Source organism: Lipophrys pholis (genome assembly GCF_963383615.2).
Source record: "Lipophrys pholis genome assembly, chromosome: 15".
Lineage (NCBI taxonomy): Eukaryota > Metazoa > Chordata > Actinopteri > Blenniiformes > Blenniidae > Lipophrys > Lipophrys pholis.
Genome location: NC_137642.1, coordinates 9249861 through 9276487, shown reverse-complemented (window position 1 = coordinate 9276487; position 26627 = coordinate 9249861). Strand labels below are relative to the sequence as shown.

At 43.8% G+C, this 26627-nt stretch overlaps 1 protein-coding gene across 6 annotated transcripts in view; it reads left to right on the top strand.

Annotated features, from left to right (window-relative positions):
* The first annotated feature begins 341 nt into the window (after positions 1–341).
* The window catches only part of LOC308120900 (transcription factor COE3), a 68810-nt gene continuing 42524 nt past the window's right edge, over positions 342–26627 (top strand). For 3 of the 6 annotated variants that reach the window (XM_080481816.1, XM_080481814.1, XM_080481813.1), the window contains exons 1-6: positions 505–765; positions 1067–1223; positions 1595–1658; positions 1900–1955; positions 3904–3977; positions 5807–5875. In XM_080481816.1, coding sequence (XP_080337942.1) covers positions 635–765; positions 1067–1223; positions 1595–1658; positions 1900–1955; positions 3904–3977; positions 5807–5875 — 551 coding nt within the window. In that variant the 5' untranslated portion in view covers positions 505–634. Of the gene's footprint in view, positions 766–1066; positions 1224–1594; positions 1659–1899; positions 1956–3903; positions 3978–5806; positions 5876–26627 lie in introns of all 6 variants that reach the window. The other 3 variants (XM_080481817.1, XM_080481815.1, XM_080481818.1) reach the window with 3 other exon arrangements.

Sequence of the window (26627 nt, the reverse complement as noted above, 5' to 3'; positions counted from 1 at the left end):
CGGGGAAAGAGGGCTTAGTTTTGCATGTTCCCATCCATCCTGCACGACGCGAAAGGGCCCCTTATCCACCTCTCCTGTGTACTAGGAACACCTCCACTGGTGATCAGCCTTTGCCTGTGTTTGTCTTGTGGAGAAGCAGCAGCACCTTTTTCAGGAGTGGGGTTTTTTATTCAACAAGAAGTCCTGAAGGTTTTGGATGCGGGTGCTTCAGGGATGTGGGCACTTTGAGAGCAGCATCACCCACAAACACAAACAACTGCCATCGATTTTTCTGTGAATAGCACAAAAAAAAAAAAAGAAGAAAGAAAGAAAAGAAAAAAAAAAACCAGAGGAACAATAGCAACACAAAAAAAAAAAAAAAAAAAATCTTGTCTATTGAACAATTCACTTTTCCAGTCTGTGGATACCGCTCTAACTAAGTACAGCACTTTGAGAATTGTTCACATCGGACGGACTGAAGAGGGAGGCAAGACCTGTGGACCGGGTTTTCCCTCGCAAGTCTGAATCGGCTCCCGCTACTTTATCCCGTGAAAGAGAAAAAACCCTGAAGGATAACCGCCACGCTTTGGACGTTTATTTCACCCCCTTTTTAATTTCGCAGGAGGCTCCTTTTTTTCCACGCAAATTGTCCTAAATGTTTGGGATTCAGGAAACTATACCGCGGGGTGGGACGACGATGAAGGAGGAACCGCTGGGTGGACTGAACTCGGTCCGCTCCTGGATGCACACAGCTGGGGTAGTGGATGCAAACACAGCCGCCCAAAGGTACGCATGCCAAAAAAGCATCTGATTTTTCTCACGCATTCCCTCCTCATCATATCGACCCCTCAATCCCCTGAATACTCTGTATCAATTACGGTCTCCCAATAAATGCCCCCCCTTCGGCTTTCCCTTCTTTCATTACATCAGATTAGCCATTATTGTGACAAATCAAGAAATCTCTTCTCCCCACGTTGTACTCAAGCGTGCTTCTGCATCTCCAATGTTTTCCATCACGCTTCTCCATCATCTCGTATCCCCGGTGTCCGGTGCTTAACCGAGATGGTCTCTTGTTTTCTCCCCGCAGCGGTGTCGGCTTGGCACGGGCACATTATGAAAAGCAGCCCCCTTCCAACCTCAGAAAATCCAATTTTTTCCATTTCGTCCTGGCGCTGTATGACAGACAGGGTCAGCCCGTGGAGATCGAAAGGACAGCTTTTGTGGACTTTGTGGAGAAGGAAAAAGTAAGCGGTGTATTTGAGAAATACATGCAAAAAAAAACCAAGAAAAAAAAAAAACTCCCTCCTGTACATAATCAGCACATATATCGAAATTATGTTCTCTGAAATGGCAGTGGGTTACTAAAGGGGGGAAAGTCACGTGTAATATTGATTTTCTAAAGAAAAAAAAAGAAAAAAGAACTCAATTCGGTGATGACAGAGAGTCGTTTCTTTATATTTTTACACCTAAAAGCTGTTTCTCTTCTTTTGCACAGCAACTCTGACGTATTTATTTTTATTCTTTCTTATCCAAACACAGACATGTGCTCGTGACAGTTCATTTATTTTTTTTCGGGGGGGGTTCTGATTTTCATAAACTGTGTTGTCTCCTGCAGGAACCAACCAGTGAAAAAACTAACAATGGGATACATTACAAACTACAGTTATTGTACAGCAACGGTGAGTGAAAGTGTCACTGGTTCTGCAAGCAAGCATCACGTTTAATAATAATATTCATGATAACAATGATAATGCAAGTATGTTGTATTTATTTTTACTCAAACATTTGTGTGAACTCTTTGTATTTTTTTTATAACATGTTCCTGAACTTTCTTCCTTTTCCTAATTCATTGCCTCCGAAATTCACCAAGTGCGCCTCTTTCTTTTTTTTTTTCTTTTTTCCTCTCCACCCCCCATGCAGGCGTCAGAACAGAACAGGATCTTTACATACGGTTAATCGATTCCATGACGAAGCAGGTAAGCTGCTGTTACACTTGTTTCTCCGCACAGTGCTCACATGTGTGTAAAAAAGGGAAGAAAAAAAAAACCCCAAACAAACCGTGCAAATCGTCACCCCTGAGATCAACACACACTGAAAAAAAATAAAAAATCTGCGTGCAAAATGCAGTCGTGGCAGAAAATAAAATCAAATTACCGGTGTAATAAGAAGAGACAGCTTCCATTCGGACTGTTTACGTTCGAGCATATCATATTGCAAGACACTAAAGTCAATTTCACTCCGCCAGAGTTGGGCTCAGTTTGTCCAACATTAAAATTTAAACAGCACCTTTGCTTGCATGTGATCTGATTTGACTCTACCTGCAAAGTGTCAGAGGTGACGCTCTAAACATTTTATTTTTATTTTTAAAAAAAAGAAAGAAAGAAAAGAAAAATTGCATCTAGTGTTTGTATGCATAGATCCAAATTTGTATGTTTTGTGTCCAGGTGTATTTCACGTGCGTCCTCGCAGAGGAAAAAAAAATAAAACCCTCCAAGGGGATTCACGCACAAAGAAAAATAATATGAAGTGCACGTTTAAATCCGGCGCAGAGTTCTGCAAACTCAATTATAATTAGAGCAATAAAATCAGGCGTCCACATTTCAGCTCTCCATCTCGTGTTTTGTTATTAAACAGAGGGTTTTCGCCTCCTGAATAGAGCCGTGCAGCCTGGGCCACTGGTCACAGACAACATTCCTGCGCGAATGATCCGAGTCAATGACGCAGAACAAGCAATTTATGGATTTCTGTTTCTACAGCTGCAAATAGCGACATAAATCAAACCAATATAGATAATCGCCCGGTTCCTCGGGAAAAAAAAAAAAAAATAGAAAAAAGGAGAGGAGAGCGAGGAAGAGGAAAAATAAGCGTCAGGTCAAGTAGGACAGCTTTTAGAAGCGAGAGTGATGCGACCTGGTTCAGATATGTCACTTTTTCAAAGTCATTTCCTAACGTTGGCTTGAAGCGTGCCAAAAAAACCCCCCCCAAAAAAACAACCATATTAAAGGTAGTAGCACGTGTGAAATATTATATATATATTAATAAAAAAATAAAATAAAATCAGTTTTATTTATTTATCCTATATTTGTGTCGATGCAGATCATTTAGTCAATAATGTGTTGCTTTGCTTACATTTACACTTGGTGCCGGTTCAGTACGAGGGAGTAAAGTGTCTATCCTTAGAAATGGAAGAAGGAGGGAGGGATCGAGGGAGGGAGAGAAGAGCGGCAGAACTGATAGCTCCACGCCATCTGTTTCAGCCAATGCTCAAAAATTACTCAACCGTACCGCCAGACACCGCTTTTTATCCACAGAAAGATCATTGTTAGCGGCTCAAAATAAACAACAGATTGCCCATTAACACTTTCCCCCAAATATCCCCAGATTATAAGCATATTGATGACACTTCTATTGGATCTCTCCTTATGAAAATCTCTCAGTCTCTCCCTCCCTCTCTTTCTCTGTCTGTCTGTCTGAGCCACAGGATATTATAGAGATTAATATAAAAAAAAAAAAATACAGTTCATAATAATAATAAAAAAATAATAACACATACCACTGGCAATAATTTCATTTTTAATTATTATTACCACTGAAATATAGTTGTTGCTGTTAATATTATGAGGAAAAAAGTTATTTCTTTGCAATTATTAATTTACATAGATATAACTGACGTTTATGTGAATCAATATAATTTGTGACACAGGGGATTGGTGGGATTAACTTAACCATATTTCTCCCAGCCTTTGGACTCCTCTAATATATTGTGTGCTCCTCACGTCATGTGTATTCATGCCCTGATTTATTTTATTAAGTGCAAAAAACAGTAGATGTGCTTGTGTAATTATTTGTGAATTCATGCAAATTAATATGTGCTTGAGAGACGCCTGTGTTTTCACTTTATTTCCATCTCATTTTCTTTCAAAGGCCATAGTTTATGAGGGTCAAGACAAGAATCCAGAAATGTGCAGAGTTCTTCTTACTCATGAAATTATGTGCAGGTAAGCATTATTTCTTGCTCTGTCCATTTTGCAGATCCAGGCAAAAAGTAATTCCCTCCCCTTCAATAAGTTTTGACACTCATGATGTGATGCAGCGATGCAGACTGTCCTCGTGGTCCTTCAGCAGCCACAGAGAGAGCGAGAGAGCTGCTGCTGTCATTTCTAACTTTGATATGATGTGATACAACTTTGATATGAATATGACAGTAAAAATGAAGTGATTGTCATTCCCAGTGAAGGGAAGCTGAACGTAGAATAAACAGCCATTGACAAACTGCACAAGTTAATTTCATTGCTTTTGAAATTTTCAAGTCATTTTTTATTTTTTTCTCCTTCTAATATGATAAGAATTGTCAGCACTTAAGTCTGCTGGAGACAACGGGTTTTTCTGTTATGCCTAAATGATGCATGCTATGTGTAATTTCCGACCCCCCCCCACACCCCCCCCCCTTCCTTTGCACTGAGTCAGTTCTCGGTTGATCCCACCTGTCAACAATGATCAGCAAGCCTTTTAGTGTCATTTAACCACATAAATCTCAACTGCTCATATTGCGCTGCTTTTCAGCGGTGTCATTGATACTAAAAGGAAAAACGCCTTTTGTTGTTATTGTTGAGCTCAGCATGAGCTTTGTGAACATTGAATTCGGATACTGTCGGTTAACCTCTCCTTTGTTGCACCGGTGCATTGTTCAAGTTACTGGTTGAGAGCAAGTGCAGCATGAGAAAGAGAGAGTGAGAGAGAGAGAGAGAGAGAGAGCTGCTGAGAATGATTTGTCTTTTTCCATGCATAAACTCATCACTCATGCTCAATTTATACATGCATCCATCACTTATTTGTGACACGTTGAATATGGTCGTGCTCTAGAGGTAATATATATATATATATGTTTTTTTTTGTCATGAGGAAGTGTATTTTACTTCTGAATTAAAAAAAAAAAAAAACTACTACAACTGCTGCCAATTATCACATAAGAAGAGATGCATAATAAGATATATAATCTAATTATGCATTATTTTTTTTAGGCATGTAACACAGTACTTTTTGAATTATATTTTTTGCTTTAGTGCTTTGCGGCTATAAAACACATCCTTATTATTGCTCCTCGAAAGTCATGTAAATCAGGCATATTTAAATAGCCTGTGGTTGACAGACAGTAGCTTTGCACAAAATCTTTGTTTTGCTTTCTGCACCATATGGCATAAATCAATCTCATTCACATATGTTTATATGTTTTCATTTCAAATGGAGGCTGGGATGATGTATTTGTTTATTTTTGCAGTTTTGATTCAAGTTCCAATCAAAGTAGTGAAAGGCAGCAAGCTATAGGCTTAGGGAGGAGATGGTTGAAACATGTGGTGGAAGATAGATTAGTGCTTTTGAGGCCATAATTGATAAATGCCCCGCAGAAATATTGGTTGAGGGTGGCACCTTGCATCTCCCTCAGAAATAGCAGCTTGGCAATTAGAGGTAAACAAAAGCTGAAGCTGTGAAAAGTGACTCCCCTGCCTCCTGGCCCAATCCCCACTCCCCTCCCCTCCAACACTAAGCCAAACAACACAACATGTTGTTTTCACCATTTTTATCAGCCATCAGCATCAATGGAATGGATGGATTGAGTGAAGGAAATCTCATGGCATCCCCCCCCCCCCCCACACACACACACACACACACACTCACACACTCACTCCCACACACATACACAATATCAAAACCACTCAGATGCACTTAATAAATGTATGTGGTTTTCTGTGCAATATTTTTTTTTTTTTTTATTTATTCAGCAAAGCATGGCCTGTCCTAAACACACACCTCTCTATGTTTTCTGCAGCCGATGCTGTGACAAGAAAAGCTGTGGAAACAGGAACGAGACCCCATCAGACCCGGTGATCATTGACAGGTAGGCCGGTGCGCTGCTTCCTCTGTGTTCGAGAGCAGGGGGACGAGTGAAGTGAATGAACGAGTGAGTGTCTGACTGACTAAATGGATGAGCGACTGAGCGGATGAGCAGGCACACGGATGGAGCTCGTGAACAAATTAGTTCCCTTCCCGGTGTACACCAGACGGCCCAGTTGGGCTGACTTGCATCTTCCAGCCCACAGTGTGGGAACTGTGGGCGACACTGTGTGAGTGGCTGAGGGGCGTCTTTCCCAGGTACCTGTGCACTGAGGGGCGGTCACCACCTGGATAGGGTTTGTTCAATCACAGGTGGTTCAATCACTAGAGGATCATGCTGGGAATACACCTAATTAGCTTAGGCAACTTCACATTTCTTTGGCTGGCTTCCTCTCTTTGTTTATGACAGTGATGCTTACACTGTCAATAGTTGTTTTTCATTGACTGTTTCCTTCTCTCAAGTTAGCTCTGAGCGAGATGCCATTAAAGTTTTGTTTTAGGAGGGATAAACATTTTATGTCGGCTGTTTTGTTCTGCACCTTCAGGGAAGTTACATCTGCCACATTTATATTACCTTCATCTCCCTCTAAAGAGGGGGAAATAAATGGCTTCGTTCACGCACTGACATTTTTCACACAGTGTGAGACTATAGGCTCCGGTCAGTTGGTGTGAATATATTTAGGTAGGCGGAATGAGGAGTGTGTGATTTGATGTGTGTGTGTGTGTGTGTGTGTGTGTGTGTGTGTGTGTGTGTGTGTGTGTGTGTGTGTGTGTGTGTGTGTGTGTGTGTGTGTGTGTGTGTGTGTGTGTGTGTGCGTGCGTGCGCGTGGTGGATATAGAGGTGAGGTAGGGGGTGTAGTTAAAGCGTCGATCTCAATGTAACTCTCGCCACGTACCAGGGAGAGACAGCAATGCTAATGTTTGACTAGCCGGAATCACTGTTTGCTTAGTGGAGAATGCCTGGTATCTGACAGAGGGGACAACTCTCTTATTAGTAATCAAATAGGGCTGAGCAGTTGTTGCTGCCACTCCACTCCAGCGGCTTCTCATGCATCAGGAAGTAGGAGCTGGCTGCCCTGGGAGCCTGGATGGATTACCAGAGCTACTGCTGTCTGAACTCAAACTCACACAGACACGCATGTAGATAAACGCAGATACACACTCAGACGAGGACACAAAACGCAGACAGACAGACAGACAGACTGACAGACCTTCCACATGCACACACACGCGCGCACGTGTGCTGCTTGTATTTTGCTCATGCTGTTACTGTGGTTGACTTTTTATATCTTCATGGCAGTCCTGGTGCATGCACAAGAAAACTAGTGTAGCGTTTAGGATGTTGTAAGGGCAGAGTTTTGTTTTTTTGTTGGTTTAGTTTTTGTCTTCACTGTATCCGGGACCACATGGACTTCTGAATTCATTAGTCAGGTGCATTTGCCAGTGACGGCATGATAATGCCGACATTAACATATAACTTGAGACGTCTACTTTGCCTGATTTCCGCTGCTTTCATGTTCGCTTTGTGTTGCTCTGCTGCCTTTTACTGTTTAGTGTTTCGCACGCCATTGTTCTTCAATCTGCCGGACAAAAACATGTAACTTAAGTACAATAAGCAAAATGAATGCATGGAGAATTAAAGTCAAGAAGAAGGGGTGGGAAAAAAAAAAAGGACGAGGAAAATAGGAGCGGATGGATATTGTAAGCTCAACTGGCTCAGGGAGGGCTCGGATTTTCATTGTGACGAGCCTGAATAGGAGTAGAGTATCCCTTTCCGTGCACAATGAGCAGCTCTGTTGAAACACAAAAGCATATGTTCCTCATTAGACCCTCCCATTGTCTCCATGTCGTAACTATGAGCCCGTCAGCTCACCCTAACAGACCCACACAGGTTCCCAGTGACTGAAGGAGGCTCGCAGGAGAGGGGTGCCTGTGAAAGGTTGCAGGGTTTAGCGAGAGTTACGGACGCGACCAGGGCACACTGTAGGCTCTCTCCCCACGTCAGGTTATTTACGGCAATTACTCGACTGTCCTCGCTGTGCATACGGGTGAGCGTTCAGTTGAAGCTTCCGTGTTTTACAGCCATCCGTGTTACATCTGTCATTTTCCCATGCACATCATTACAGGCACCTGTGCTGCGGTCGCTGCTGGCAGAAACTGATTATTTCCAATTGAGTAGAACATAGTTGAGTGACATAAACCTTGAGGAGAGGTTTGATTGTTGAATCAGGCACGTCTCATCTGTCTACAATTACAGTATGAGAACCAGCTAGCGCTGCTACATTTCCTGGAGAAACAGTAGCGTGGCCGAACCTTAAGAAACAGATTTGGAGTGAATCATTGATGGCGTTCGTTCTCTGTAACATTTTCCCAGATGGTAAGAGGGGAAAGCGCACACAGCTAGCTGGCATCTAGCGAGACATTAACTGGCGTTCCCATGGATCTGGCATATCCAACGGAGTTTGGGAAACTTATCATTCCAAATGTGTCCTATTTTCCTGCGGTCAAGCCAGACATCTGTTTACCCTATTTTCTCTCAGAGTTTTGATACAGATTTTCAGATTTTTGAAGAGGAAGGATTCTCTTTACAAAAAAAAAAGAAAAAAGAAAAAAGTTGGTTAGATATAGGCCCAACAGCTGTCACAAAGTTTCAGCACTGCTTGGACTTTAAATATTTCAGCACTTACATTTGATGCCCTTGCATTATTCATTATTCAGTTTTGGATGAAGAAAGGTCCTATTTTTGCGTTTGCTCGGGTTTGTATGTACAGTGACTCAAGTTTAAATAGCTTTGCTCCACAAAAGTCTGCCGTTTTTTGTGAGCATTGCTTTTTCTGTCGTCCAACATCAGACCGGATGGGGGTGAAAAAAATAAAAAAAAATAAAAAAATTAAAGTCAGCGTGCGCTTACGTTAAGAAAAAAAATTATTTGTAAATACATCTAGTGACAAATTATGTGGTTGTAGCTTTGGCCGCATCGCTTTGCAGTTTGGAATAATCATCTCGCTCGATTATAAATCCAGCCGCGCTACAGATGTCACACTTATAAGTTAATGGTGCTTTAAAGTAAGTGGGGGTGTAGGTTTATTTAGTCGGTAATTTGAGTCTTTAGAATTATAGTGATGAGGTACCCGATATCTGATTAGATGGTTTTCCCATTTACAGTACACATAGTGTAGAGCCAAACATAACTCAATTCACGGTGACTCCTCTGGTCTGGTATCTGTCTCCACTCTTGCATATTGACTTTGTCTTCTCTTGTGTGAAAGATTAGATACATTGTTCAGGCTTACACATGGATTTTGTAATAAGACAAGCGCATGTTGTTGAAAGAGGAGAGAAAATGACTCATTCTGCCTGTCAGGGTTCAAAGGTCACGTTTTACTCTGGGAAAAGCTGGAGCAATTTATGCGAGCAGCGGCGAGAGAGCGACACGGTGCAAATGTGTTATCAGTGTGTATCTCAGCCCACAGATGAATTTTGAGCTTAATGCATGTTCATACAGTTTAGCGTCCTCTGTCAATTTAAATCGCCATTCACAAACAGATTGTGCATCGGATCTAAACACGTCAACGCCGTTTATTCCAGCGGCTACGGCACTCCCTTTCACTTCCTGTCACAAAGGTCAAAGAGCACTGACCTTTGGAGTGCAGCCCAGCCACTGAATAATTCATAACATTGACTTGTTTTTCCCCTTATTTTTCCCCCTTGTCTCTTTCTTTTTTTTTTTTTGGTCAGCACACATGGTTGTGCTGTGGGAGGCTTTTATTCATTTAGCTCATTTATAAAGGCCTCACCGCACCTGTTCGTGTGTTAATGGAATTAAATTTTGGCCTAATGTAAATTTTGCTTAGCTTTCTGTTATGTCCCTCATTAGTGTGCCTGTATTTTCTAAATGACTTTGCGTTATCGTTCATTTGTGGAACACCTACGAGGTCATTTCCCAGAGTGCACTTGACTTGTTGTCAAGTTGTTTACCGGAAACAAAAGACTGCAGCCTTAGAAGGTCTCGCATGTGGTTCCCTCGGCCTTCTAAGAAACAAATCAGAAAATTTGTGTGCTCCCATCTGGTTTTTGCAAAACCGTGATTACCTCCAAAAGCTGAACAAATGCCAGTATTTATAAGGTCAGCCCTTTATGTGGAAATGTGATGTAAATGAGAATCAGCGAAAGGGGACATTAAACAAAATTAAATTCATTGTCTCCTTTAATGTCATTTACATTTTTGGCTAAGCCCCGGACTGTCAAAGAGGATTTCTAAAACCATTTTAATTGCACATCAGCAGTGGAAAAGAGGGTGTGTTTTCCACTGAGTGGCTGTCTTGATAACCTGCGAAGAGAAGTCTGTTTATGAAGTACCTAAATGACATGTTTTCACTGCATCTGCGGAGGAGCAATTAAGATGGCACTCTGTAGGTAGTGTTAATCTAACGCCGCACTTCCACCATCCATAATGAAAACGACGCAGTGGATGGGGTCACTGCTGATGTGATTTAGAGCTGATTGTTGCAGGTGTTCTTTGTGGGGTTTTTGTTTTTTTTTTCTTCTTTTTTATTTTTCCTCCACGGAGCTGTGGGACCGGCACTCCAGCTTTTTTTGGGGGGGGGGGGGGGTTTCACAGTGAGTCACTTAAAAACTGTTAACTTGTATAGGAAGTGCAATTTTATTACAGTTACACACACGCAAACACCTGCAAACAAGTTATTATCTGTGGCTCAATAGCATATCCAACTCGGTGTTGTATTTATGACTGTGTTCGGCGTAATTCATTTTCACAGATGTGAGTTTCTGACGCCCATTGAGAAATGGGAGAATAAACTGGCCACCCCGGCCCGAGTCGACGTGGTGTTTGAGTGAAGCCTGTCTCCTCCCGAGCCAGAGTAGGAAGAGCAGGAAGTGTTGAGAGCGAAAGCTGTACTTGGCAGCTCTCTTTTGGCTTGCACTTGCCGAAAAATGAAACCCAGACCCTCTTTGCAGCCTCAGAGCCAGAACCTCCTTCCCAGTGCTCCAACATCCAGGATTGGGTAATACTGTTCACTAAGCAAAACATTACCTCAAATTATTCTCGCCCTGTTTTCTATTCCCTCCTCCCTCATGTCGGTTTTATCGCAGTTTGTAAATGTCAAGACACGTACAAAGACGCACAGTATAAATGATATTTTCCAAATTATGCTCACATGTTTGGGTTCACATGAGTGGCGGCTGAATGTAACGTGGTGCCTGACGTTCCCGTGGGAGACCCACCTCACTAGGGTAGGATTCCCCAGTGGCATCAGCTAATGGCAAGACTTGACAACAGCAGAGAAGCCGGGGGTGTTGTGTTTTACTAGCGCTGAGCAGGGGTGATGACTTTAACATGTGTGCAAAGAAAGACGGAGATGTTTGCGTGGTGTGTGTGCATGCATTTTTTTTTTATTTTTTTTTTTTTGTGAGTGTGTGCGTGTGCGTGTGCTTAAGTGTGTGTGTGTGTGTGTGTGTGTGTGTGTGTGTGTGTGTGTGTGTGTGTGTGTGTGTGTGTGTGTGTGTGTGTGTGTGTGTGTGTGTGCACTGTTGCATCTGTGTGTGTCATTGCATTTGTGTGTGTGCTGTGCTAAAGAGAGGTGTGCAATACGAAAGAGTGGCGCGGGCCAACAGAGCGACGGATTCGGCTCCAGCTTGACGGCAGTGAAAGACGAAACATGGTTCCACATGTGTTGAGAAAGAGCAGTCCATCTGTCCATGGAGACAACCCCCTCCACCCACCCCCCACCCCGCCCCCTTCACCACCCCCCCTTCTCTTTCCCTCTTTCCTTCTCTTCCTCTCTCTTTCTCTTGCTCTCCTCTCCTTCCCCCCCCCCCCCCACCCCCCACCCCTTCTTCCACTCTTTACTCCCCTGGTTCACTGCTGACAGAAACAAGGCCAGAGCTGGGGTGATGGGATGAATGCTGGGCCAAGAGCAACACTGGACCTTGTACACACACACACACACACACACACACACACACACACACACACACACACACACACACACACACACACACACACACACACACACACACACACACACACACACACACACACAGAAAGCTGGATAAGGAGAAAGGAAAAGGTTATCAAAGATTTGTTTTTTTTTGTTGTTGTTTTTTTGGTCTGTTTATGTTGCTTGCCGTTCTCACTTGTGTTCGCTCGCAGACTTTGAAGGTTTGAAGTGTCACTCTTGCGCGTTTTAAACTCAGCCGCGGAGCAATGCAAGTATACGTACCGATAATATGAGGGAAAACAATCTATTGAGATTTATTCACTTTCCCTGGCGCCGTGCTGAAATAAGCCACGGCGGTGAAAATGTTACATTATTGAAATTAAATCTGAGTTAAATAAAACATGCCACTTCTTTCTCAAATATTTAGCAGCTCTCCTTTATAATTAAACTTTGTAGCTGTTTTGAAGATGTTGTTTGGTTTCTTACAGCATTAATGACGCAAGAGCTTTGTCAAACCGCTCCTGATTCTGTGAATCACATTTAGGTCACTCAAACCTATTTTTGTAGTTGTTTTTTTTTTTTTTTTTTTTTAAAGGGTCTCCTTTCTTTCTCTTGGCATGTTCTCACTCCCATTCAATCCTTATTAGGTTTCCCCTAATTGTCAAACAAACTGTTGGGTCAACCTCAGTCGTATCTGGCCGTAAAACAGCACATTAGGCCCTGGTGAGGGATATATGTGGTATTTCATCGGAGACGGAGTAATGCTGGGGTTTTATGGTTAAGTACCAGTTCACGCCCACGCCATTTGTTTCGCATTAGAGTGGAGGTTTTGTAAATCAGATCAATATGTTCGCTGAGATGTGATTCCATGTTGGGATCTCCCGAGTCGTTCTTTCCTCAAGTATTTTTCTTAGGGGACTGCTTGTCGATGCACACTCCTCCGCCCCCCTCCTCCGCCCCCCCCCCCCCCCCCCCCCCGCCCATCCGTTCCCTCTTTCCCTACCTCTGTCAGTCCCTCCCGCCACCTCCACCTCAATCTATTTCCATTTTCTGAATGTAGCAATTTGTAGTGTGACACAGGCGAGATTAGGATGGGAAGCAGTCTGAAGATTTCATCGGACATGGTCCTGCTCCCGCTGGTGTGAGGTCACAGGACAAAGATGGGGGAATTCAGGGAGAGGGTCATCAGTTACCTCGGGGAAACGAGCTGGTCTGCTGGCTGCTCTGTTGGCCCCAGGGGTGCCTGGGATGTATCGGAGGAGAAGCCCCAGAGAAAGAGCCCTGAACCAGTGTCATTTATTAAAAGTGACAAGTTATTTCTAACTATAGCTCAGTTTTTATTGTTTTACAACGCTGTCATTTGGAACAGTGCCCCTCTGTTTAGGAATCACAAACAAATGATGAATGAACCAGGTGATGGACTTTTTTTCTTAGATTATACGCACGCATGATGTGCACATGCGCTTCTATAATTGTAACATTGTTTCATATATATATATATATATATATATATTTTATTTTATTTTTTTCAGTTTGTTGCCGTGCTAAATTAAACATATGTGCCCGTTTAATGGAGATCGATCATAAGATTACTGCAATAAAAATATTTCACCGTCCAACAGTTTTTCTCCAGGACATTTGTTCAGTAAATTAATAACAGCTTACAGTATGAATCTCAAGTTGACCTCGGCATAATCAGAACCAGAAGTTGAGCAGAACATGACCGCAGTGTGTTGTATGCGCGCACAGCAAGAGGAGCCTCAGCTTTTAAACTGTTTCACTCGGTTAGTGCAACTTTTTTTTTTTTTTTGTCTACAGTTTTTGGAGTCGTTTTATTAAAAAGAAAGACATAAAATTCACGCTAATAATGGAGTATTTATTCAATGTTTGACCAAAGCGCTTCATCGAGGGTCACTGAGGTACTCGGCTCCCCCTCTTGTTTTTTACTGCCTGCCCCAACTGCGTTAATGATATATGACAGAAATTTCCTTGTGCTGGTTCAGTGGCAAGAAAGGTCCTGGCTAGTCTATATCAATCCATCTGACTTATGTTCCCATGTCTTGAATTACCGCTTGATGGAAACCTGCTGCGGGCTTCTCTTGCCAATTGAAATCAGATCTCCTCCACAGCCTGGTGTGATATTGATCCATATTCAACACCCAGGCTGCAGATCGATCAGTATTGATTTACAATAAAAAACACTCCTCTGCATGTTCAGCACCACGATCGATACTTTTAAAGCAAAGGGGGTAAAAAAAAATAAAAAATTCAAAAGAAGAAAAACAGGACTGTGCTCTTTTTTTTTTTTTTTTTTTTTTTTTTTTAACTACGCAGTGACCAGCTGGAATATATATATAAATGTGAGGAAATGTTTCATTTTCTTTCGAGGAGAGTGGATTTAAGTGACCAAACCTTGACCACACCAGCGACCAGAGACCACGTCCGCAGTGAACAATGATCCTCACCCGCCATGTGAGACTAACCAATAAAAATGGTTTAACGGGATGACATTTCTATAAGGACTCATTTATTGAAGGAGGTGTGTCTGTTTCTGAATTAGTGGCACATCTGCACTGCAGTGGGGAGCGCTAAAGCTGTCAAATCAAATCTATCAGAAAATTGAAATGGAATGCTGAAAGTGGCGGATCACTTTAGCTTGATTTCAGAGTGTTAACACGATGACATGATTTCCTGTGGTTTTGATATTAATTCATGTCTTTTTTTTTTTTCTGTCCCACACACACACACACGCACACACACGCCGGGCCTATGCCTCCCACACGTTCATCATTAGGACCCGGCACAATGCTGAACACACTGGAACAGGCTAAGACAACCTATTGAGCTCCATCCAGATCCACTCTCCTCCCTGTCACATCTTAGTCCTAATCTCTCGGACTTCCTCCCCTCTGCCAAATAACTGTTCCCATCCAGCAGGTCCCAGCATTGGCCCGGGCTGCCAACATCTGAAAGTTATTATCCCCAATCTCTGACATCCAGGAGTTTACAGTTATATAATGATGGGGAAAACCACATGTCCCCAGAGGCAGAGAACATTTTTGAGATGCCTCCCCATCTGTTTTGGGGGAGCTGCCCATTTTGGGCTAAACTCAGAATGGCAGGCAGGCAGATATTTTTTATAATCTTTTATTTTCGACCACTGGAACAGGCCAGTCTGGGAGTCATTATGTGGGGTGATAAAGCAAATCCAATTGGGTCAGGTTCCCCTCCACACAGCGCTGGTGGCACCGACTCGCCCTGCCTCACTGCTCGTCCCTGACTGTGTAAGTGGCGGTTGTTTGTTTGTCCTAGAGAGGCAGGGCTGGGGGACTAATGCAAGCCCGGGGGCCAGCCAGGTCGGAGGCGACGGTAAACCCGAGCTGCCTGGTGCAGCAGTGCTCCCTCACTGCTGGCTCGGCCTTGTTTGGACTGCAGCTCCGGTTTGCTTTCTTAGAGGGAAGCTGAGCCTCCGTAATCATTGAGACTTTTGGTCGGGTGGGGAGCGCAGTCGAGACCAGAGGGAGTGATGACATAGGTCCGCAGAGGCCTGGCCCGGTCCACCCCTGCTGCTCTTAGCATATTTATTTTCTCTTCTCATTGTATGGTTTAAGTCACACCATATTATGTTCGGACCTTAAACACGTGCATAGGCACTCAGATGTGATGAGGTGCATGGCGGAAAGCTGTAGGCTTTATTTTTACTAATAATGCTCGGGATTAGTGACTTGCTGACCTCAGTGTAATCTTTATTAGTCTGTTAACCACATTGTCTAGCTATGAAGCAGCACAACCTGATGTGAGAGTGGTCACACAGAGGGGAAACTAACAAAATTTCATGCTTTTTATTAAATCAGTCAGTCAGAGACTATTCTATATTACGTCTGGATAAATGTATGTTCCTGCTTAAGCGTTCCAAAATCTCACAGATTTAGATCACTTAAGACCCCCATCTTTGCCCCCTGGGCACTCCTCAAAAATGTTTTATTCAACATCACCACTCTGTTCTGTTTTGTTACGTTATTGAAATGGGTTGTCGATTCGAATAGAGTCAACCTGGTGGGCCAATCTCATTGTAGCCAGTGGAGAGTGAAAGCCATCTCTGCAGCATAGGCTCACCAGAACACACACAGAGATTGGACGAGGGGGGCAGTGAGAGCGAGAGTGCGTTCTCCAGATGGAGATCCCAGATATGGGGGAAAATGTCCAGGCTATTTTCCAGGGTTTCCATAATGGGAATCTACCCCTTGCTTGCTTATTAAGTTGTGCACACAAGGAGGAGTGAGGGGAAGAGATGGAGAGGAAAGGAGATAAGGGCAGGCGAGGCGAGAGATGGACAACCTGCGTGCCGTCACCTCTCTGTTGTAAGTGTCAAGCAGACCCTGTCGGAGAAATCACAGGTCATGTGGATAGATGATTGTCAAAGCTCCACATTGATATAAGGGTTTCCTTTTCTTTTCTTTTTTTTCTCCCCCCTTTGAGCCACGGAGGCGAATGATAAGATTTGTTTTTGTTTTCTGTTGGAGAGGGAGAAAGTATGACGTTCGGGTCAGGAAGGTCGACTCTCGGGGTCACGGGGTCACAGCCCTTTTTGGTACCTGAGTAACCTCACATGGCTAAGCCATTTCTCAGGCTCCCTGAAATGATGGTGGGGTGCAGGGAGGAGGAGGGCTGGGTTGAAGGGGTGGGCAGAAGAGTGATCTATCAGCGGCAGCGGGAGACATGCGGACAGCATGGCAGCTACTGCAGCTAAACAGAGTGAGACAGATAGGCAGAAGTCTCTCATACGTAACACCAGGAGCTTTAAGAAGACAGCGCTGAGTGTTATGGATGCTTGACATTGACCTCTTATACCAAGATGGTGTATTTATCAAGGTTCTAGGACAATAGTGTATTTGTTTGTAAATTATTTAGTTCACTGGGTGAAATGTTGCTTTCCTCACCCTAACTCTTCCACTTCTGCAAGATAAAAACAATCTGTTTCGATTCCGTCTTTTGTGCCACTTGTCAGCTGTTTCTTTTTCTTTTTTTTTTTACAGGGCTTAGAATTTAGGTGATCATATTTTGAACACTGTCAGTTCTATCAAGTCAACTCTACTTTAAAAAGGGAGGAGGGGAAAAAAAAAGGCTCTGAAGCTTACATTTTTCTCGAAGAGAAATATTTGTGTACAGATAGGCCTGTCATTCTGTGAAACAACATTCATGATTCTTTTATTGGTGCTCAGCCATCACCCCCTCTCTTCCTCTGCGGAAAAAAGGGCTAGTCTACAAAGTGGCTTTTTGTCGTTTGAGAGAAGTAAACTTCATCAGGTCGACGGCGAGGTGTGCTTCACATGTCACTCAGTCGAGCTCCCTCCTAATGAAATGCTGCATACAGATTTCTGCCTGCGGGCTCAGGGGGATAAGACCGTGGTAACAGAATGAAACAAACCCCTTCCCATTCCTTTCACTCACACAGAAACGCACGCATGCAAAAACATCCACGCACAAACACACATTCATACAGCTGTACACACACACACACACACACACACACACACACACACACACACACACACACACACACACACACACACACACACACACACACACACACACACACACACACACACACACACACACACACACTCTTGCTGGAGAGCATCCATGTGAGGAGATCCAAATCTGCAATTTATTCAAATATTGATATTTCTACTTGTCAGGAGAAAGGTGCCTTGAAATTTCCTCTGAGTACTGCTGTCAAAAAAATAGCAGGAAATATGTCAGATAATTCATAAATGGAGTTCAGCGCTGCAAAGTCAGTTGGGAACAGCAAAAAAATATATATGCTTGTCAATGAAGAATAGGAGCAATATTACAGAGCCCGCTGCTCATTCTTCCATCATGTCAAGCAAACAGCTTTTGCAGGCCCATAAGTGTATGTTTCACCGCCGATGTGTGTGTTTGTGTATATGCGTGTATATTTGTATATGTCTCCACATATGTACATGTGTATGTATATTTATGTATACGGATGTGTGTGTGTGCTTTGGCGATGTTGTGACTCCTACTTAGATGTGTTTGTTATCTTTTTCCATCAAGACACCCCATTTCCCGTCCTGATGCAGCCAATGGGAACGTGTCCTTTTTTTTTTTTTTCTTCTTTTTTTTTTTTTCTTCTACTTCGTCTGCAGAGGTCCGTAACCGGACGCTGGCCTCCATGTGGTTTGAATTAGGGCCCCCGAAACTGTGAAGGACGCCTCGAATGACGTGAGGCACTTGCAGACCAAATTCCATTCTGCTGAATGGTGGAGAAAAGAACTCTCCGGAATCCTTCGAGATTTTTTGGCCCGGGCCCGCCGGCGATTAAAACAGGGCGGAAACCAATAACTCAATGAATCATGGGGCAACGTCCCATGAAATCTCTCGCTGCTTTGTCACACCCTCGTGCAAACCCAAATCAACTTGAACTTTGCTGATTAGTCTTTTTTTCTCCAAAAAAGAGAAAGAAACCCATCGGCGAAAGTCGTGTTCTTTTCAAATAGAACTTTCAAACACACTTTCTCTCTCACCTCCGCCATTTTGATAGTGTCAGCTTCCTGGTGATGCATTGCTTGACCATGTTGTGCCAAGGCGAGACAGAATAGGACTCCACATATCTCCTGCGGTCATGTGATGCCATAGTTCATAGCAGTTGATGAGATGCAGTTTGGCACAGCTTGGGACCCATCTGGGAGATGCAGATACGCAGACATGAGAAGTATTTTACAGCAATGCATCTGCGCGCTTGAAGAGCTATTTAGCATATGCTGCTATACAAGAGAATTTGCTTTGCTGTTGCCAGCTGCAGATTAGTCTTAATTTCTCAAAAATCCGACAGAACAGCTGATCCACAGCCCAAGACAGCATTAAGCATTGACCAAATTAGTAAATGTTAATGCATCGAGCCGTTTAATATTTTGTCACGTCTGTGTGCGATTGTTAAATAATATTGTTGAATTATTACAGGCGGAAAAAAAAAAAAACCCTAGACTATTTCCAGCTTTTTTTCCTTGTACCAACAACAACAAGCGGGGCAGTAATGCTGCTGCCAGCGCTGGCCGTTTTGTTTCTGTTAGCTCTAGCAGAAGTCAAAGCCCATGCTGCTGCTCTAACTCAAGTGGCTGATATGTTAGGCCATCTAGGGCATGGCAGGCGGTTGACAGTCCATGCAGCCTGTCTACCCACAGGACATCTCCACATAGTGTGTCCACAGCGGGGCCAGTGCTGTCATCTAGGCCCACTATGGACCACTGCTCTGCTGACAGTGAGAGGGTAAACGTTTACCACCTCAATCCCCCATTAACTCGGTGAAGGCACTTCGATCCTCTGTGAAAATAATGATATTGATTGGAGCTTGGCTCTACAAACGAAACGGTTGCAACTAAAAGAGGGATGGGCCCTTGCATTAGAATATGGGATTTTCGAGGATAAAAGAGTGTTTGGATCTTGTTATATTTTTCCTCTCCTCCATCTCCCTCTAGCTTTTCTCCCCCCCCCCACCCCCTTGTCTCTTCTCTTTCTGCATTTTTATGTGTGTGCAAGTAGTGTGAGAGCCTGGTGTCTCCTAAGATTACCCTCCGCTATCCCCGCAATCAAACAACAAATGACAACATCATTGCTCAGGCCTTTCAAAATACGACACAAAAAGTGTGTTGTAGCTACATTAACTTGCAACAACCCCCTAATAGACCCTTGTGGGTTTTGTATCCCCCCCCACCCCTTCTCTTGCCTCTCTTCTCTCTGCAAGGCTGTCACATATCCACCCCCCTCACAGTGCGAGCCTCCGAGCCTCGGTGGAGATCAGGAGCTCCCTGTCGGAGGTGCTTTGTCACGTAGCCCAGGGAGCGTGGAACTCACCCAGAGCTGTTGAACAAACACAAGCACAGGGGCTGTCAATAGCAGCTCCGCAAACTAATTGCCTGTCAAATGAACCACCCTCGTTAAGCTGCCCTCACACACACATCCACGTGCGTGCACTGTGACATTCATACGCACACACACACACACACACACACACACACACACACACACACACACACACACACACACACACACACACACACACACACACACACACACACACACACACACACACACACACACAAAGCCGATTTGATTCAAAGAGTAGTGATACCTTGTTAGAAGAAAAGACACACGAGTGGCACTTCTCTGTTTGCCGTCTTGTTTCTGCAATCGTTACCGGCGTGTGTAGTGCAGTCACCGTGAGATTGCCTTTTTGTTATTATTAAGGTGAACACAGCATAGTATCGTATAGCTGATGTAATCCAAACGCATCCCACACACCCTACAGTACATCAGCTGGCGTAATATTTCAGTTTTTAAAACCACTCATTAGATGGTAGCAGAGCTCCATATGCCAAATGTTATTGTTTTTGTGTTTGTTTTGCTTTTTTTTTTTTTCTGTAGTCATTAGGCGCTAGCAGTGGAGTGCCCAGCGCCTTGTCTGGGTGCCTGTAACAGTGCTGTCGGATTGACACAGCTGGGGAGAGCAGCTTGAGGCTGCACGCTCAGGAATACACAGGGGTGTTCAAAGCCCCTCTCTGAATCCTGATCAGAGCGCTGCCCCGGCCAACTGATGGCCTATTAAATATACATGCGCAGAGGTCAGAGCTGGAGGTCCCGGCTTCCTCCCAGCCATGTGCACTTAAGCGGAAGGGCTGGGCAACAATAAAACCTCCTCTCTCTCCAGCGAGCTCTCCCCTGACACCCTCACCTCCAGTGTGTACGTCAAGTACAGTGCTCACCTACCGCTATATTACAACTGCCTTTGTGAAAAGGCCAAATGATGCATTTTTTACATGGTTATTATAAATTTATATTCAACCAAGGACCACTCTCGTGTCTGTCTGTCTCCCGTTATTCTTTCCATTGTCACTGATAAATAGCCTTGCTCGACACAAGCATACAGACTTTGAAGTCAGTCTGTCTGTGGTCTTTGTAGTTCACCGGCGATTGAGACAAGGAGGTGGAGGGAAGAGCCCCATAATGGCTAGTCATGATTAACATATTCAGAGTGACACTCTCTCTGTGTTCGTTCGTTAAGCCCGGTCTGTCTGACTAATGAAGTGGAGCGGCAGTTTATCAATTAATCCAGCACTGAGCCATTTGTGCTGGGGATAACGCTCACACCCGGTGTGACAGTGATCCAGTTTGGTGCCCTTTAACCTCCGCAATTGTCCTACAAGGCAGGACCGCGCGACAATGACGAGCAAGACACACAAGTCTGCTGCAACTGGAGATCCGCTGAACAGGATTTGTGCCCCCGTGTTTGTCGGCAAAATGCAGAGAAAAGGGCTGTGGATTGATTGGGTAATAGGATCATGAAAAAGATCTCTGCAAACTAACATTGGGGGTTTTCAGCATTCTCAGACTTCACATAGATCATAGCAAACAACTTAGTGCTGTCTCTATTAAAACAAGCCCACCCCTGCCATTATCTTTCCCCCCACTGCTCCTTCCTCCATTTCACATTGTTTGTGTTCATTAAGACATGGGCGACCTGCCTTATCCACACATCAGACCTAGCTCTCAAGAGTAATTGCGATGGTCTCGCAGAGGATAATGTGGTTTAAACTCAGTATAGCCTGTCTATTAGGAGAGACATGATGGCAACCACAAATAATAAAGAACTATTTATTCCTCTCTCTGTGACGCTAACTAGGTAACATATCAAGCCAGCACCGCTAAGGGTCTCTCTTACTGTCAGAAATGGCACCCTTCATCCATTCCCAATGGCCCTTGCCTCGACATCTCTGCTCTTCATTTTCTACATGAGCTTGGTCATAAATGCACACACACCTCATATATATTTGATAGTTAATATTTATCCTCGCTAGGGAAGTGCACTTTACATGTGGTAACATACGATTACCTGCAATTCTTATAGCAAAGAAACAAAATCGATATGGATATATAATTCATGACGGAGGGGCTATCAGTTTTTATGGCTCTCTATCCAGGCTCATTAAAGTTTTATCGTAATTGACTGCAAGCAAGAGTTTTTAAGGCATGTTTCTCCCTCACTTTCTACCTTTAATAATTAAGTAAAGTTTAATTGGTTGTATTTTGAAGCACCTAGTGGATGATAGGAGTCTCCCAAATTCAGAACAATGAATTATAGAGTGATAGGTTTTGCATTAACCTGTCAGTTTGTTCATTTGTTAAGGCAGAAAAGTATGCTCCCTACCCCCAAATCACATCCAGAAATCGAGTAACTGGTCGGGGCCCTTCAAAAAAAATTCCCTTTTATGCCTCTCATTGCTGTGTTAATGTAGTGACATGACGCTGTCACTCAGAATGCGCCCATCAACCGCCAGCCCTGAATCGACTCCCCTGATTGGTGGTCAACTTGTTCTCTTGAAGGGAGATTGACAGACGGAAAATTGCACTCTCAGATTTCACCCTTCATTCGTTGCAGTTGTTCTTCCACTCGTCAACTCTCCGCCATGCCTGAGACAGACAGAGGCTTTATCCATTAGCTGTTGGCTTGGCGGGTGGGTGGGCAGATTGAGGCGGGATGGAGGAGGAGATGGGGGTAGGAAGACAATCCTACATTTGAGCACTCTGAGGGAAAATCAATCATGTCATCATAAGTGAGAAGTATGGATGAATTTCATCAGCTGGTTCCTGTCCTGTTCACGCCGTTGGCTTTCTGACTGGCCTGTCCCTCTGATTGGCTTTCTCAATGACCCTTAAATCCGAAAAGGGAGAGGATTTTCAAAACACTTTAATAAGAGAAATCGGACAGCAGTTTCAGGGTTACAATTTCCCACTTTGCCTGCTGCTACACTGTGGGAAACCTCATGTGGTTTCTCTTGACAAAGTGGTAATAGATTTACCATATGATTTTGTGCCAAACCAGCATTAGGCAGTTTTGTAAGAAATGTTTCTCAACTATTTTCCGTCTACGGCAGACATGATGAAGTGTTATAAAGGGCAGCGTCGGTCTGCCACTGAAAACGTATTTTATAATTTTCCCCATCATCTCGCAAGGTCACCGATGAGCACTAAAAGCATCATAGGTAGAAGGTGTGAAGCAATCAAAAATGGATGAAAATGAAGACATGGGAATCACAGATGAGAAATTGACAGCCGTTTACAGCCTGGTTGTTGATGTGAGTGACAGTGAGAGAGAAAGTGAGAGGGACAAAGTGAGAAGGAGGGAGAGGGGAAAAGGGAGAGTTAAAGTGGTGATAAATTTAATGGAAAAATCAAATACAAAACAAATTCATTCCTCTGAAGTTGATGCTTCAGTCGTTCTTTTCTTGGCCTGTGCTAAGCCTTAGAATAAACTGTCACTCCTTATCGATCGCATCTGAATTGTTACCGAGATTTCTGAAAAGTAGTCTTGACACACACCCCTCGAATAGTAATCTTGGGAGATGAGAACATCCAGAGTGAACAGCTAACACCCCTGACTTAAAATAAAAGAGGCTTTTCTTTTCTCCCTTTTTTCAAATCCGAGCTAATACACTTTGGTGAATTACAAATTCAGTGATAAATATGTTTCCGATGAAAGATGTGCACTTGCTGGATTTTATCGCCTTCGCTGGCAACTGTGAACGCAGGGGAGGGGGTGGGGTGGGTGGGGTGGGTTACTATTTTGTCATGGGGAATGTTTATAAACAGCAACTGAGCATGAAATGTTTGCACACAATTTGTTTGCCATTTGTGATGGAGATGACATGATCAGAAAATCAATTGACTTCACATTTGATTTCCAGCGAGCGGTTAAATGACTGCTGTCGACAGCTTCGACTGGAATTCATGTATCATGGTATGGTTCATTATATTCCGATGGTGTATTAATTATGGCTATAGATAGAGAGCTCTGCTGTGAGCGGTAGCCTAGCTGCTGTGTGCCAGGGGGAGCTAGCCCGAGGAGGAAAGCTCTGCTTGTATCCACTCATCCCTCAGCTGACAGGCCTGCTCCAGGAGAAAAGGATTTCTCCGGATTGAGTGCCATTTTCTCTTCTTTAACAAGGAAATTAGTGTGTAAAGGAGATCTGTCAGGATAAAGTGCAGCTTGACTGCTGCCGCCCTCCCCTCCTCTCTGTCTTTCTTTCCCGCCCTTCTCTCTCTTCTCCGTCCTGTAACTCACTCTTCACCTCTCTCTCTCTCTCTCTCTCTCCCCCTCTCCCTCCCTCTATCTGCCTCCCTCCATCCTTTCTCTCTCTCTTTTCCCTTTCCCCCACTCAATGGCTCCCTCAGGGGATCTTCCTTGAGCATTAGCAGAACACATCCAATGTCCCAGCTACATGATTTCATGATATGATTTGTACCGGGGATTTGCAATAATCCGCAAATAAAGTTGAAAGTGAATGACTCTCAATAAGCGACGCAGACAAGCAAAACCAAACCTTTTAAGATTTTCTTTATCTTTAATGGCAAGAAAAATGAATTTGTTTTGCATTAGATCAGAACAATTTAGCAATGGCCTGAGTATGTTGTTTTGTCTTCGGCTTTTATGATCATGATTAATTCCTGCACAGGAACCTCAGTGATATACATAATGCATCATTCGCTCATTTAAATGTTCAGTTCCTCTGCAGTTGCAGAGAGCTTGGTAGCTCATTACACGTTACCCATGTGTGCCTGGGAGTTGGAGTATGCCAGCTCCTCACTTGTAGTCAGGGGCACGGGATATCTGCTGCTCTAGCAGGTTGTCATGAACTGACGATGTGATTAAACTTGGGTGTCATCTCCACCATGCCAGCTTCATTCACCTCATGTAAGTCCCTTTTATTTTTGCCTCAACATTAGTCAGAAGTAACTTTTTTACCTCCAGTAGACGGACAGGGATGAGCCCCACTGGCACATTTTAATAAGTCTGCTTCAAAGGTGTAGGGTGAGGGGGAAAAAAAAAAAAAATCAAAACATCCTGGGTTAATTTGAAATGTACTCTGCATCTGTGATGGGAAACAGCCTCACAGGTAAGTAAGGGAGACAATTAGGGAATATCCGTAAGTGCAGGAGCTGCATACTAAAAAACGCAAATCACTATTTCCCCATCTGGCCCCTACTGTGCCGAGAACTGCAGCTGAGGTCCGATTTCACCCGTCAATCACGGCCGCCTCGCTGTGGGGTGTGTGTCCTGGTGAGAGAGCCTACCCCCAAGTCATTAGCACACACAGTCAAACTGTACTGAGAACTGCCCTGCACCGCTCTGCTCTGCACCACGGTTTAAATATCCCCAGCCTGTGACAGGATCAGTTTAGCGATCTGTAGGATTGATCTCCTCTTTAAAGTTTTGCCTGAGGCGACTCTAATTGGGAACGAGGCTGCCTCCCACTCCCCTCACTCCCTTAACTGTCAGTCTTGGCTTTGTTTACTGAGGACATGCCCAAACCTATTTACTCAATAATGAGGAGACGTGGTGGGGATGCTGCTGATCACATTGAGTCCCCCAGCGGGACTTCTGCATGCTGCGAAGGGCGGGAACATCAGTTTAGACTTTTTGAGCTGGTAAAAAGTTAGCCCTACGCCGTCACTATATTGTAGCGTATTGGATATTATTCCCTCCTTGTTTTCTCATCTGGCTCTCATTCCTTGATTTGCACAGCACTTGCCCACCTCTGGGAATTTATTGTTTTTTCTCTGTCATACCTTGCAGTTAGCTAAAATAGAACGGCATTTAAAAGACAGCGCACATAAGTAGTACCATTTTACACTTATATAATGTCCTCCATATGTTATATGCCGTCGAGTCGGACTAAAAGCAGACAAAAAGCCCACTTGGAACATGTGAGGTATCACCAGCTCCTCGCGATAGAGTGGACTATTCATGATTTTTGGAGTGCTTTGGCCTACTGGGCCATTTCCTTTTTTTTTTTTTTTTTCTTTTTTTTTTTTTCCCCTCTTAGAGTGAATTCCTTAGATTATCACTCTCATTTAGGTTGTTTTCATTTGCAATGAATGACAAAGCCTTTGGTGTGGATGGCGAGGCTATGGAGTCCATTGATGCCCATTGGGATTATGAATGATGAAGTGGAGAAGCTGCTGCTATCAGAGGGACACAACACTGCTCTTAATAGAAAAGCATTTAGAAAGGCAGCGGGGAGGTGGTGCTGGTGCTGGGGGCTTTCTGACACTCGACTGATAAGAGGCAGCTCTTCAGAGGTGGTAGTGTGTACAATGAAACACGCTGATGGGGATACAATGACACACATGTTGCGTCTGACAGGCGTGATTTAGACGTGGGCTGGAAAAAAAAAGGAAGGAAAAAAAAAAAAACCTCCTGATCCACACAACAGAGAGTTTTACGATGCGATGCCCTCAGAACAGAATTTGCGAGTCTGCTTGTGCATGTTTCTACTTATTGGTTTGATTTGAGGGAAAACGCATTGTCATTACTCATATCCGGCCTTGACAGATTGAAGAGGGACAGGGAGAAAAGGAGAGAGAGAGCGAGAGAGAGGGAGAGAGAGGGAGAGGAGTTAGTGGTGTAGTGGCACGGGAGTGAAAGAGAGATATGCAGAAAGGGAGAGCTGTCAGTTTGAGGAATGAGCCTGATAAGAGGAAGGGACTCGGCAGATGGGCAGAAGAAACCGGCAGCACACTTCTCAATTAAACATGTAAATACCGAAAGCAGGCAGCGACGGAGAAAAGAAAGTTAAATAAACACAGCACCGTGCCGTGATTACAAGCTCAGAACATCACCACCTTTGCCACTTTTATAGTTCTTGCAACTCCACCGAACTTGTTAATCCACCTAAACTTCTGCTTTACCATGTCATATATTTCATTTCCCTCCGTATT